General features: G+C 37.6%; 1 protein-coding gene across 1 annotated transcript in view; it reads left to right on the top strand.

The window, feature by feature from the left end:
- TRHDE (thyrotropin releasing hormone degrading enzyme) overlaps nt 1-15,172 on the top strand; it is a 245,548-nt gene that overhangs the window by 18,691 nt on the left and 211,685 nt on the right. Inside the window, exon 3 of the mRNA XM_036758545.1 lies at nt 9,334-9,471. Coding sequence (XP_036614440.1) covers nt 9,334-9,471 — 138 coding nt within the window. The remainder of the gene's footprint in view (nt 1-9,333; nt 9,472-15,172) is intronic.

The following is a 15,172-nucleotide window of genomic DNA, read 5'->3' as shown; positions in this document are numbered from 1 at the left end:
TTTCCTGTGTGTCTGTACACACATGAAGTTTAAGGGCAAACTAATGGGCAAACCACATACTCAAAGGACATTGAAACAGCAATACAATATTATCACTTGAACTTATTTTTATGCCTTGTTGGAGACATGTAGGTGACAATGGATTATGGAAAGCTTTTGGAAAGATCACACATCCTTTCCTAGGACTTGAACCATTCTAGTAAGTCACCAAGTGTGGGACTAGAAATGGACCTTGTGGGTGTGTGTCTCCCTAACTATCTTGTAAAGATTAACCTACAAAAGTGATCCTCAGGTTGTAGATATTTTTGGCCATGGCAACTCAGGAAATTTGGAGGGCTTAATGTTTTTGAACACTTGATCCAAAATTAATTTAAAGGGGAAGGGGAATGGAATAACCATTTATCTGTCTACAATATCTATAGTAAGAAGTAATAAGTAGCATACCATTTATTTGAGACCTAATTATCTATTTTTCAGCTCTTGTTTACATATTCATATATATGTTTATATGTGTGTATGTGTGCATCTCTCTATCTATTTGCCTGCCACCTCAACTACACTAGTGGTTCTTAACCAGGGACACTTAAACTTATTTTAAAAAAGTTTTGGTAATTTTATGTATATATATATACACATACATATATGTATATATACATATATATATCTCTGTGTGTATAATTATATATAATTAATTTCCTTTGAACTCTAATTTATTTTGTGCATTTAAAAACAATATTCTGAGAAATGTGCATAGACTTCACCACTTTTCAAAGGGGTCTGTGACACAACAAGATTAAGGACCCCAGAACTAGGTCATAAACTTCCCTTACTTGATCACAAACTGGTGTATTTCTTTATAATTTCCCACCTCATCCCCATACACACATACACATTCTTTGCACCTAGTAAAGCAGCTAATTGTGGATTTATTATAATATTGCCTGCTTGTACAAACTATTGAGTTAATCTCATTTGCAAAATGAGGAGGTTAGGTTAGATGACCTCTGATATCCCTTTTAGTTCTAATACTAAGATGCCATGATAAAATCCTCTTTTTTGAATGGAATTAAAAGGCATTTATTATGTACTCTGTGCAAAACACTGTGCTAAGCACCGAGAGTACAATAGACAAACAAGATAATCCCTGCTCTTAAGGAGCTCACATTCTAATTAGTGGACACAATGCTTATAGGTGATTTCAGCAGTGGAGTAGATGGAAAGACTCTGATATTGGGGGCAGTAACAGGATGGAGGACAAAGTCTTAGGTCAGATGGAAACAATTTGCAGGGGAGGCCCAGATGGTATAGGAGCAGGTCAGATACTCAGGGCAGGTGCAGCTTAAGGAACAGTGCTCAGTCTTATGTACAACTTGCTATCACATTAACTCTGTGGTCCAGCATCTTGCTGCAAGCATTACATTTTGTGATTTCTTGTTTATCCAAGTAGTGTGATGGGCCATATCCCCTACTGACAACTGTTTGAAAAGACTGATGGACTGAAGCATTAAAATGGAACAGGTTATTTCTGGTGGAGACTTGAATGGAGAGGGATCAATATCCTGCCAAAAAAGGGCATCCAGCATCCAGCATTTGAGAACTGGACAATGGAAGCTAAGGGAGGAGAGGTCATGGATCCACTTGGTCTGTTTCTGTTGAGCCTTTAGGAGTCCATTGGGATCAGAGTGGTTGTGAACAGGATGGAGTGGGGGGAGAGAAGTTACTCCCACAGACTCTCTGTAGAACATGCTTTTGCTTCTCTTCCCCATCCTCCAATTGATGTAGTTGCAATATTTATTGTACTTTTCTCTTTTATTTTTGTAATTTATCTTCAAAAATACTTTCACTCAACCTTTTGAGAACATTTCCCTCTCTTTTTGTTTGTGCGACACAGGAATGTAATTTTCTTACAATGCTTGCCACATAGTAGATGCTTAATACATGCTCATTGACTGATCCTTTATATTAAACATTGTCCCATTAAAAATACTGACCAACTCGTATTTACATAGTACTTACTAGTTTGCAAAATTCTTTGTATACGTTATCTAATTTTGGTCTTCACAACAGTCTTTTAGGTACATGGTATAAGGATAGGGATAAGACTTGTGATTTCACTGACACGGAGAACTCTAAAATGAAGAAACTAATAACAGTGCAGGTTGGCACCTTCTCAGAAAGTTGCCTGGGTCACTGAGAGCTTATGTGATTTGCTCAGGATCATTTAGCTTGTATGTGTTAGAGACAGGACTTGAATCAAAGTCTTCTGGCTTTGAGGACTGCTCTCCACACACTACACCAAGATAGTCTCTCTTCTACCTCTTTGAGGTTGGTCATATGGGCTTTATTACTCTATTGTACAGGTAAGGACATTGAGCTTCAAAAAGGTTAAATGATTGGTTCACAGTCACATGCTAACACATGCTAGAGGAGGGATTTGGACCCAAGTTTTCCCATCTCCAAGACCAGAATTTCATCTACTCATTCCACTGTGCTGCCTTTTTGTTGTTGTTGTGCCATTTTTGTTGGCGTGGCATGCAACATTTTCTCCACCTTCCTGGTCTGTACGTTACTTGTCCATGTATTCCAGTGGATCCTCCAAAGCGGGTCTTCCATCTGTGCTGGAGAACTAAGGGAACATGTTCAATTCTCTCATATGCTCCATTAAATGCAAACATCTTGGACATTTACAATGGAAATCTGTGATGCTGAAGAGGGGAAGGAGGAAGCTGCCTTCAACTTTTGTTTGAGTTGGCATGTGAGTGAGGCATTGGTCCCAAAGGGTAGAACTACCGACAATGGATGGATGTTGTAGAGGAGTAGTTTTGGTTCGATATAATAATGATTTTTCAACAATTAAAGCTATCCAAAGGTGAAAGTGAGCTGCCACAGGTGTTCTCTCTCTAAAACTTGTTAGAGAGTGTTGTAGAGGGAAGTTTTGTTTAGAAACAGATTCAACTAGTTGACCTCAGACACTTACTTGCTATGTGACCCTAACGTGTTCCTTACTAAACCATTCTGTGCCTCAGTTTATCCATCTGTAAAATGAAGGGATTAGACTTAATTATTTAAGTCCCTTCTAGCTCTAAATCTATCAGCCTATGAATTTCTGAGTTCCCTTCCAAATCTAATATTTTATAATTTTATGATTTGTTCCTTAGGTTCTGATGCAAACCATTATTGAAGTACTGAATATTTCTGTCCCTGACATTTTATCTGTCCTCTATTTCTAACTGGCTGTAGCTCATTTCTTCTTAGATGCTCTACCATTACTTCTAATTTAGCAGATCTCAAAGTGAGTGCTTTAGCTTGTCCTCAAAAGCAGCTCTCCTTTTCTGCTTCTCCACTTCTGTAAGCATACTGTTTAGTAGTGCACCAGGCTAGAAACCTTGGAGCGATCTTTAATTCTTATTTCCCTTCAACTACCAGGTGGATAAAATCCCCTAATACCTATTGACTCTTCCCCAGATGCACTCTCACAGTCAACTTTTCTCACTTTTCTTACTGCCAACACCCTCCTTAATACAAATACTCATCACACACAGTTTGCTGTAATAGTGTGTCCTTACTGTCAGTCTTTGAAACTCAAAACCATCTTGCCCAGTGTTGCTAGATTAATTTCCCTAAAATACTTCTTTTGTCATGCCATTCCAGTTCATATCGCCTGTGGTATTGTCCAAATTCTGGCCCCACTTTTTGTATCTAACTTTATTTCCTCTACCTCAAATTGCCTTAACGTCATTCCACATTTTTTCCTCTTTGTTCTAATCTCGGAAGAGATGGCCCTTTGCCAACACTAATCCCTGTAACTTGTGTCTTTGATACTTTTTCCCTCCTGTCTCTTCTGAGAGTTTGCCTTCTAATCACTTCTCTCTCTAAACTTCAATCTCTCTTTATCTACTGGCTTCCTACAATTATACTTCCACTTAGTGACTTCCCTGCTGTCTACAAGTATGCCTAGATCTCTCCCATCCTTCAAGAATTTTTAACCCTGCTATTTTATCTGGCTAAAATCCAATAGGTGTTCTCCCTTTCATGGTAAACTAGGGGGAAAATGCTATCTACTCTTGTCACCTCCATTTCCTTAATTCCCATTCATTTCTAAACTGATTGTCATCACGCTTCCTGTTTCACTACTTTACTGAAAGTGACAGTACCCAATGGCCTTTTTCTCCATCCTCATCCTTATCTATTTCTTCATATTATTTGACACTATTGACTGCTGTCTCCTCCTGTGTATTCTCTTCTACTTGGACATTTATGAAACTGTTCTTTTCTGATTCTCCGCTTATATTACTGACTACTTGTTGGTCTCCTTTGCTGGATCATAATGTAAGGGTATCAGTGGATATGTATAAGCAGCTACTATATACCTGAGGCTTTGTTTTCACTCCTCAGTTGATCACTTCTATGCAATTGGCTGTCCCCCTTGTCTAAATTTTACTCCTTCCACCTCCTAGAATGAACTGTTTCCTTCAAAGCTCACCTCAAATGCTTCTTCTCTCTACATTAATCTTTCCTGAATCTCTTCAAGAACTTTATAAGTGTGATCTCACTTGATCCTCGCAACAACTCTGGGAAGCAGGTGCTGTTATGATACTCATATTGCAGTTGGGGTAACTGAGGCTGACAGAGATTAAGTTACTTGCCCATGGTTGCACAGCTACTCATGCTGGAGTCAGGAAAACCTGGGGTCAAAGGTAGCCTCAGAAACTTACTGGTACATAGTAGATACTGTATAAATACTCGTTTCTTTCTCCTTTCTTTCTAAATATCTAACATATCAATCTATCCATCTGTCTATCATCTACCTACCTGCCATAAGGACTTTTTGACATTTTTAAGAATCTGATTGATGTTCTGATGAGTAATAGTTGTAGAAAGCAGATTTATTTAAATAAAATCCTCCTACTAACAATTAAAACTACATCGAAGTAGAACAGGTTGCTTCAGGAATTGGTAGATCCACCCTTTCTTCTCCCAACTTTCTACCCCCAAAGTCTTCAAATAAGGGCTGAAGGATCATAGTTGGGGTGGGAAGTGGGGGTAGATTTTAAATGAGACTCTTATTTAGTCATGAAGTACATGGGTGGTCCCTGGGATCCCTCCTAATGCTGAGATTCTGTTAGTCTGTGTTCGTTCTTGGTTATATTTTTCATCTTCTTTTGTGAGCTTTGTAATGTATGCAATAGGAATTTTATTGATGCGTTGTTGCTGTTGGTGAGGTCCCTGTTTAGACATTGGTGGATTTTGGAAGATTATTTCCCATTTTACAGAGATAGTGTTTATTAAATATTAGTATAGTATATCTCTGGAGCTCTCTTTGGTTCTATTAAACTGCATTTGCCTCTGGCTAGAATTTTTCTTTTTCCTCTTTAGTTTAAGGAATCTTCTCTTCTGGACCTTTGTGAATATTCTTCTTCTAGGCCTTTACCCTCTTAATCTCTTTATGGGCATAAACTTGTTTTCCCAATTACCCAATTATCTTTCTCTCCAAATGGAGAAAACAATGGGCAAGCTGTATCTTTTTCCTAATGGTTTAAATATCCTAAATATTTTGCAATTCACTGAATTTCTTAGGCAAAGACTGGTTTGCTCAGGGAACACTCAGCATTTCAAGTCTCTTATGAGTATGATGATTTGAGGCATAAATATTCTATACCTAAAATTCAGCTGATATCATTTAAAATATATCAAGGGAGCTGATACTCCTAAATTAATGTTTTACAACATTTATATCAAGGAACAAAGATAGATGGAGGTGATTTGTGATATATATGAGTGTTTTATTTTTGACAAATATTAAAGTAGTTTAAGACAATTTGTATTTTAGTTTGATCACTGAAATTCCAAAATACACTGTGAATGTACCTATAAATCTTCACTTATGTCACTTAATCTACTATTTAACAAACAAATCTTAAATTGATTTTTCATATAGAAAAAATGATCATAGGAGAAGATGAAGTATAGCTAGACATTTAATATTCCCTTCTTACTCAGTTGTAAAGTACCATTAGTGTACTTTCTCCAAAATTCATGAGCTTTATATACATACTGAAAATTCACAATTCCTTTTTTTGTCTTTGAATTTTAAAGTGTTTATTTTTTGTCTCTAAATTCGGGTCTAAAGGTGATATCCACCATTAAAAAAATAAGGTTTGGTTTGTCTAATCTTTTGGGGGGGAACTTAAAGAGGGCAGTGCTGAGGCTGGCTTTTGTTTTTGAACTTGGCCCTTTTTGCTATTTTGACTTTAGTACTTTAAGAATCTGTGATTTCTTCAGCATGGGTATCTCCTTGCCACCAGTGTGGATCACAACCCCTTGAAAATTTAGTAGATGGTCTTTGAGAGCTACCACGGCCGAAAAATTCATTACTCTGCAGCCAGCTGGCTGATGAGTTTAGCATGATGGTGAGCTTAGCTGATTCCCTTAGCTGGTCCTCGGACAACAAGAATGTAGCCTGTCTCCAGGCCCATGTGCAAAATCTTTCCAGCTTGTTAGGACCTTCTAGAGCTTGTGCCCTCCCTGGTATATCCTGCAAGAGCTCAGACTTATGCCCACAGAAAGATAAAAAATCAAGGTAGGGGTAGGGCTTTAGTAAAGGTTGGGCTATCCTTATTCAAATATGATGATGGGGTTTTGTTTGAAGAAGTATTGTTACTATTACACAGTGTAAGTTTGAATTATTTGAATATTATTAAAGTATTTTGAATTGCTAAGGCTTGCTTTCTGAGATGCTGAACAACTACCCTGGTGCTGGTCAGTAACTGAGTGTAGCCATTAATAATTGTTTCCTTTAGGGAAGCACAGGTTAGCAGTCTGTCTTTATATATACATATACATATACATATACATGAATATATATATACACACATACATATGTATGTGTGTATGTATATATAATGCATGTGTGTGTATATGACAGACTGCTAACAGAGAGAGAGAGAGAAAGACAGAGAGATAGAGAGACACAGAGAGACAGAGTGAGAGACTGAGAGAGGCAGAGACAGAAAGACAGACAGACAGATGCAGAAACAGAGAGAAATGGAGCCAGAGAAAGAGAGAGAGAGAGACAGAAACGAAGTGACAGAAACAGAGAAACAGACAGACACAGAGACAGTCAAAGATACAGAGACAGTCATAAAGAGATGGAGAGACAGTCAGAGAGAGACAGAGAGACAAAGACAGATATATACAGAGACAGAGACAGAAGTATAGTCAAGAGATAAAAATATAAGCTCTTTATTAGAACGTAGAATTGACATTTTCAATTAGTATGTAGACAATGGAAAGGCCATATGGCATAGTGGACATAAAATTGCCTTTGCAGCCGTGAAGACCTGGGTTCAAGCCTTGCTTCTAGTTAATCATTTCTCTCCGTCTCAGTGGCCCACTCTCCATACTTATAAGTTGCAGAGAAAGTATTGTCCTGCATTGAGGGAGGGAGTTTCCTCAGCCAGGGATTCATTATACCAGTGAAACATAGGCCCAGAAGTTGTCCTCCACCTGATAACCACAAATCTAATAGAATACCCCTTTGAATATAGCTTAAAGTAACAAAAATCTGGGCAGCTAGGTGACACAATGAGTAGAGCACCAGCCCTGGAATCAGGAGGACCTGAGTTCAAATGTGGATTGATACACTTACTAGCTCTGTGACCTTGGGCAAGTCAGTTAACCCCAGTTGCCTGCCTTCCCCCCTCAAAAATAATAAAATAACAAAAATCGAGTCACTTTGAAGGTATCTTACTTACTCTATGTGCTACTTAACTTTGCTTTTCTTTTGTCACTTTACTTCTCAATTACTGTTTTTTCCTTATCCAATATTTGATAGAGGCATAAAACTAGCATGAACAACTGTGGCTTGGCCCCAGGGTGCCAATCTGTTGGACACAGGTCTGTGCCTCACACTCCTTTAATGGCCTTGCACTCAGCCCTTCTCCTCCCAGGCATCTGCCTTCTCCCACCCCATCGGAGTCCTGTCTCTCCACAGAACACAGTCAGCAGCATCCTGCCTTGCAAGATGGACTGCCCAAATCATTCTGGGTACTAGCCCAGGATCAGCAGCCAATTGAGGAATAAGAATGATGACCAGCTCTCTGCCTCCTCTCACTAAGCGTGCCAACAAAATTTACTCCTGAGTCAGCATCCTTGCTGCACTTATCTTGTAGACTCAAAGCCTAGAGGCTTTACTCCAGTGAGCTAGGCATGACTGAGTAACTTGGGCTCTAGCTTCATATCTGTAATATTTATCATATTAATTAGGGGCAGTTTTCACCCAACCAAGAGAGCGGGAGACTCCCTTTGTCCCACACATTCTTCTCAAAATGAACTCACAGGAATGTATACCTCTTGACCTGTGATTTTTTTTTCTGTCCAATTAAAAGCAGACTGAAAATATGAAGGAAATGAGCTTTCTCTTGTCATCCTTATTTCCACTTTTTGTTTAACCTGATTCTTATATCTTTTTTTCTCTTAGTGAAGATCTTGATAAAATTGACCAGGACAGCAGTTAGGAGCATTGCTGCTAAAACTCAGCCTGTTCCTAAGGAAAATTTCCTTAGTCATCTTTTCTTTTTAAACATAAAGAACATTTTAAAACATATGTAGAACATGAATGAATGGAAATACATTTAAGTGCTTCCTGTGTGCCAAGCACCGCCAAGAACATATCAAATGTCACAACACATTTTAAATATAGAGAGAAATGAAAATATTTTAAAACAGTATATGAAATAGAAACCATTTACAAAATTTCCATCTGTTTTGACATCTTCACAACACAGAGTAAGTCATCTTACTAAGTACTTATTGTTTTCTATACATATGCATGTGTAGAGATATCACTTTTTAATTTAACATATTTCATAGTTATTACAATTTTCAGTCCTGTGAAATTCTTCCAGAAAATATGCATATTTGTGTATATGTGTGTGGCATAAACAGGATTGAAGCTGCTTAAATTAGGCCAGAGTGATGACAGCAGACTTACCTTCAACTTTAAGACTGACACTTCAGTCCTAACGTTGCAGGGCACTGATGCAAACCAGGCATTTTATTTACCTTTGTTATAAGCTGAGTTACCAAATTTTGAAATTTCATTTCAGCTGGATTTTACTGTTTGTTTACTCAGAACCAACTCTTGCACACCAATTTTGCTTCCTCTCATACACTGATTTCCTTTATTGGGTCTTGGCAAAAGTTGATATTCACCTTCAGAAGCTGATACCCCTTGTCATTTCTGAGTGATTCACATTATTTTTGTGTTGTTGTGAACATAATGTATATAATTACATGTTACCCATGATATTACCCCTTTTACTGTATTTGCAGGAAAAACAGAGATTTCTGACTGATGTGCTCCATGAAGTGATGCTACTTGATGGCCTGGCCAGTTCACACCCAGTATCCCAAGAAGTGATCCAGGCCACCGACATTGACCGGGTTTTTGACTGGATCGCATATAAAAAGGTGGGAATAGATAAAAGCACATGCCAATTCCATTATATGTCTGTCATGGCATCATTATGTGCTTTGTCATTGTTACTGTTGCTGTTGTTAGATCAATAAATAGAAATGATAAAGCTTTCCAGGATTTGAGAGGATAAGGGAATTGACATTCAAACTCAGGATCTTTGGACAAGTGATGTCTAAAAAGTGTGAGAGGCATAAATTCTGAGCAATTAGTCATTCTATTAATAATGCTAGCATATTAATAAATGGTCAGTGGCACTCTCGCATGCCAAAGATAATCATGGCAGCAGACTCAAGGTTTATATGCTCTTGGAAAAGGGGTATTCCTGAGGATGACAGTCAACTCTGATTGGTTAACAATTAAGGAGAGAATGAATATTGTGATGAGGGGCTGGACCTATTCTAAGGAACTTTGATTATATCTAAGTTATTCAGCCTTGGGCAATCTATGCAAAGAATTTATGCTCACCGAAACCTGAATAGTAGATTGGATGGGATCTGACCAAGATTGAGGAGAGTTAATTGTATCTCATAATCAGCAATGTCCTTCAAAAGGCTGAACTTTGAAATGAGGGCTATAAGAAAAGGGGGAACTCTGGATCTCCCCAAATCATTGGTTATTAATAATCATCTCTGTCAAGAATATGTTTCTATTACCTTTTTTTAAAGATTGCTGACATGTATTTAGCAATAGTGTATATCTTCCTACATTTATTGATACATTCAAGTGATTTCCAATTGCTTTTTGTTTTCAACATGGTCTGTTATGTTAAATCTTTCCCTACCATTGAGACATCCTTGTATTCCTCGTAAAAGTCCAAATTTGTCATGGTGTATAATTTTTAAATATATTGTTACAATTTCCTTGATAATGTTTTATTCACTATTTTAAATTTGATATTCATTAGCGATATTGGTCTCTATGTAGTAACTATTCTTTTTAACATTTTACTTTACATGTAAAATTTTTTTAATTTGCTTTTTAAAAAAAATTGACCCACAAATTCTTTTCCTCCCTCTCCTCTTCTTCCCTAAAAGAGGCAAGCAATTTGGTATCAATTTTACATGTGAAGTCTGTAAAACATGTTTTTATATTAACCATGTTGCAAAAGAAAACAGACCAAAAAAAACCACCGAGAAAAATAAAGTAAAAAACAAATATGCTTAGATCTGTATTCAGATTCCATCAATTCTTTCTCTGGTGGTAGATAGCATTTTTCGTCATAAGTGCTTCATAATTGTCTTAGATCATCATATTGCTGAGAATAGCTAAGTCATTCACAACTGATCATTGCACAATATTGCTATTATTGTGTACAATGTTCTCCTGGTTGTTCTCATTTCATTTTTGCATCAGTTCAAATATGTCTTCCCAGGTTTTTCTGAAACCATCCTGCTCATTATTTCTTACAGCACAAAAGTAATCCATCACAAGTTTGTTCAGCCATTTCTGAATTGATGGGCATTCTCTCAATTTCCATTTTTTTTTGCCACCACAAAAAGAGATGCTATAAATATTTTGTACACAGAGGTCCTTTTTCCTTTTCTTTAATCTCTTTGGGGTACAGACCTTGTAGCATTATTGCTGGATGAAAGGATATGCATAGATTTATAGCCCTTTGCGCATAGTTCCAAATTATTCTCCAGAATGGTTGGATCAGTTCACAATTCCACTAGCAGTTCATTAGTGTCTCAATTTTTCCATAGCTCTTCCAGCATTTGTAATTTTCCTTTTCTGTTGTATTAGTCAACTTGATAGGTATGAGGTGGTAGCTCAGAGTTTTAAAAATTTGCATTTCTTTAATCAAGAGTTTTATATGCCTATAGATAGCTTTGATTTCTTCTTCTAAATACTATCTATTAATATCTTTTGACCATTTATCAACTGGAGGGTGGTTTTGATTTTTATAAGTTTGGCTCAGTAGGTGGAGCCAAGATGGTAGAATAAAGGCAGGGACTCCCCTGAGATCTTCTCCAAACTCCTCCAAATACCTTTTAAAAAATACTCTAAACAAATTCTAGAGTAGAAGGACCCACAAAAAGACAGTGAAAGAAATTTCCAGCCCAATACAGCTTGGAAGGTCAGCAAGAAAAGTCTGCTGCGCTAGGTAAGAGAGGAATGCAGTCCAGAGAAGGCCATACCAGCACATCCCTGGCCACAGAAAACCAGGAGCATGCCTCTGGGTGACTGAATAACTGTCATCAGTGGTGATCTTCAGACCTCTTAGCCCACAGATGCCAAAGACAGCTTAGCAGGTCAGCAGAAAAAGTCTGTCTCACCTGGGTAAGAGTGGAGCACATTCCAGTGCAGGCCCCACCAGCACAGCCCCAGCCACAGCAAACCAGGAGGAGGCCTAGGGAGTGATTGAATAAGCAGCAGCAGCTTCCAGTGCTCTCAGCCCATACACATTAAGGGGGTCAAACAACTGATCAGAAGGAGATTACAGGGGTTCCTTTGCTGGTACTAAGGCAGGACTCTGCGGCTTTGCCCATACTCAGATCCATTTCACAGTCCTAGGTGGCAGTCCCAGGGCTTGGAGGAGCACTAGCGTAGCAGAGCTTGTGCCAGGAGTGGAGGGGGGACCCTCCTCATAGTTCCAGGGCAGAAAGTGTGCTTGTGCTCACTCACAGACCAGTACATAGGCTGGGAGAATAGTAAACACCTCTCCTTAGATCATACCACCTTGGAAGAATTGAAAACTTACAGGTTCCTAGAAGTATCTCTGAAAATAGTTGCATAAAACTCCTTAAGCTTGGAAGAGTATGCCTTCCACTCTAGAAACAGAGCCCTACTTTAACAAAGAGTTAAAAGTCAATTAATAGACTGGAAAAATGAACAAACAATAGGGAAGAAACCTCTGACTATTGAAAGTTACTATGGTGAAAAGGAAGATCAACACACACACTCAGAAGAAAACAACAAAGTCAACTTTTACATCCAAAGCCTCCAAAAATATGAATTGGTCTGAGGCCATGGAAGAGCTCAAAAAGGATTTTGAAAATCGAATAAGAGAGGTAGAGGAAAAATTGGGAAGACAAATGAGAGTGATGCAAGAAAATCATGAAAAAAGTCAACAGCTTGGTAAAGGAGATACTAAAAGATACTGAAGAAAATAACACTTTAAAAAATGGACAAGACTGAAATTCCAATCAGGCAAAGAATGCTTTTAAAAGCAGAGTTGGCCAAATGGAAAAGGAGGTCCAAAAGCTCACTAAATAAAATAAGTACTTAAAAATTAGAATGGAGCAAATGGAAGCTAGTGACTCTATGAGAAATCAAAAAATGATAAAACAAAATCAAAAGAATGAAAAAAATAGAAGACAATGTGAAATATCTCATTGGAAAACCAACTGACCTGGAAAACAGATCCAGGAGAGATAATTTAAAAATTATTGGTGTATATGAAAGCCATGATAAAAAAGAGCCTGGACATCATCTTTCATGGAATTATCAAGGAAAACTGCCCTGATATTTTAGAATCAGAAGGTGAAATAGAAATTGAAAGAATCCACCAATTACCTCTTGAAATAGATACCCAAATGGAAACTTACAGGAATATTATAGCCAAATTGCAGACCTCCCAGGTCAAGGAGAAAATATTGCAGCCATAAAGAAACAATTCAAGTGTTGTGGAGCCACAGTCAGGATAACACAAGATTTAGCAGCTTCTATGTTAAAGGATTGGAAGGCTTATAATATGATATTCCACAGGGCAAAGGAGCTAGGATTACAACCAAGAATCACCTACCCAGCAATATAGAGTATAATCCTTCAGGGGAAAAGTAGACATTCAGTGAGATAGGGGACTTTCAAGCATTCTTGATGAAAAGACCAGAGTTGAATAGAAAATTTGACATTCAAAGACTCAGGAGAAGCATAAAAGGTAAGCAGAAAAGGGAAATCAAAAGGGACTTAATAAGGTTAAACTGTTTACATTCCTACATGGGAAGATGATATTTGTAACTCATAAGACCTTTCTCATTATTAGGATAGAAGAAATATATATAGACAGAGGGCACAGGTGTGAATTGAATATGAGGGGATGAAATCTAAAAATAAAATTAAGGGACCAGAGAGGAATGTACTTGGAGAAAGGGAAAGGGGGAGGTAGAATGGGGTAAATTATCTCATATAAAAGAAGCAAGAAAATGCTTTTACAATGGAGGGGAAGAGGGGGCAGTTAAGAGGGAGTGAGTGAACCTTACTTTGATCAGAATTTGCTCAAAGAGGGAATAGCATACACACTTGATTGAGTATAGACATCTATCTTATCCTACAGGAAGGTAGGAGGGGAAGGGGATAAGAGAAGGGGAAGTGATAGAAGGGAGAGCAGAATGGAGGATGGGATAGTCAGAAGCAATACAGTTTTGAGGAGGCACAGGGTGAAAGGAAAGAGAGAAGAGAATAAACCAGCGGGGATAGCATATAGGGAGATATAATTAGCAATAGTAAGCGTGAAACAAATTTTGAAGCAGGTTTCTCTGCTAAAGACCTCATTCCTGAAACATAAAGAGAACTGAGTCAAATTCATCAAAATTAGAGCCATTTCCCAATTGATAAATGATCAAGAGATGTGAACAGTTTTCAGATGAAATAATCAAAGCTATCTATAGCTATATGAAAAATTACTCTAACTCACTGTTGATTGGAGAAATACAAATTAAAACAATTCTGAGGTACTACCTCATACCTATTTGATTGGCTAATATGATGGAAAAGATAAATGACAAATGTTGGAGGGGATGTGGGAAAAATGAGACATTAATGCATTGTTGGTGGAAATGTGAACTGATTCAGCGATTCCATAGGGCAATTTGGAACTATGCCCAAAGGGCTATAGGATTTTATAATATTTTTATGCATACCCTTTGACCTAGAAATATCACTACTAGGTCTTTAGTCCACAAGAGATAAAAAGGAAAAGGATCTATATGTACAAAAATATTTATAGCACATCTTATCTGGGGGCAAAGAATTAGAACTTGAGGGTATGCCCATCAATTGGGGAATGACTGAACAAGTTGTAGTATGTGATTATGATGGAATATTATTGTATGATGAGAAACGATGAGCAGGATGCTCTCAGAAAAACCTTGAAAGACTTGCACTTGCTAATGCAAAGTGAAATGTACTGGGTACAAAGTAACAACAATATTGTAAGATGATCAGCTGTGAACGGTGAATGACGTAGCTGTCAGCAATACAATGATCCAAGACAACTCTGAAGGACTTAGGATGAAAAATGCTATCCATCCCCAGAGAAAGAACTGATGGTGTCTGAATACAGATTGAAGCATACTTTTTTGAACTTTATTTTTCTTGAGTTTTTATCTATATTTTCTTTCACAGCATGACTCTTGTGCATATGTTTTGCATGTCTACACATGTATGACATATCAGATTACTTGCCTTAGTGAGATGGGGTGGGCAGGGAGGAAGGGAGAGAATAAGAAACTCAAAGTTTTAAAAATAAATGTCAAAAATTGTTTTTACACATAACTGGGGAAAATGAAACAAAATAAAACTAGGACAAACAAAAACAAATTTGGCTCGGTTCCTTATATATTTAAGAAATGAATCCTTCATCAGAGATACTTGCTTTAAATCCACCCCTCCCTCCTCCCCCCTCGCCAATTTGTGCTTTCCTTCTACTCTTGGATGAATTGGTTTCATTTGTGCAAAACTTTTTCAATTTAA

The sequence above is a fragment of the Trichosurus vulpecula genome, chromosome 5 (genome assembly GCF_011100635.1).
Source record: "Trichosurus vulpecula isolate mTriVul1 chromosome 5, mTriVul1.pri, whole genome shotgun sequence".
NCBI lineage: Eukaryota > Metazoa > Chordata > Mammalia > Diprotodontia > Phalangeridae > Trichosurus > Trichosurus vulpecula.
The sequence above is the reverse complement of the archived record's forward strand: the minus strand, read 5'-3'. Positions and strand labels throughout refer to the sequence as shown.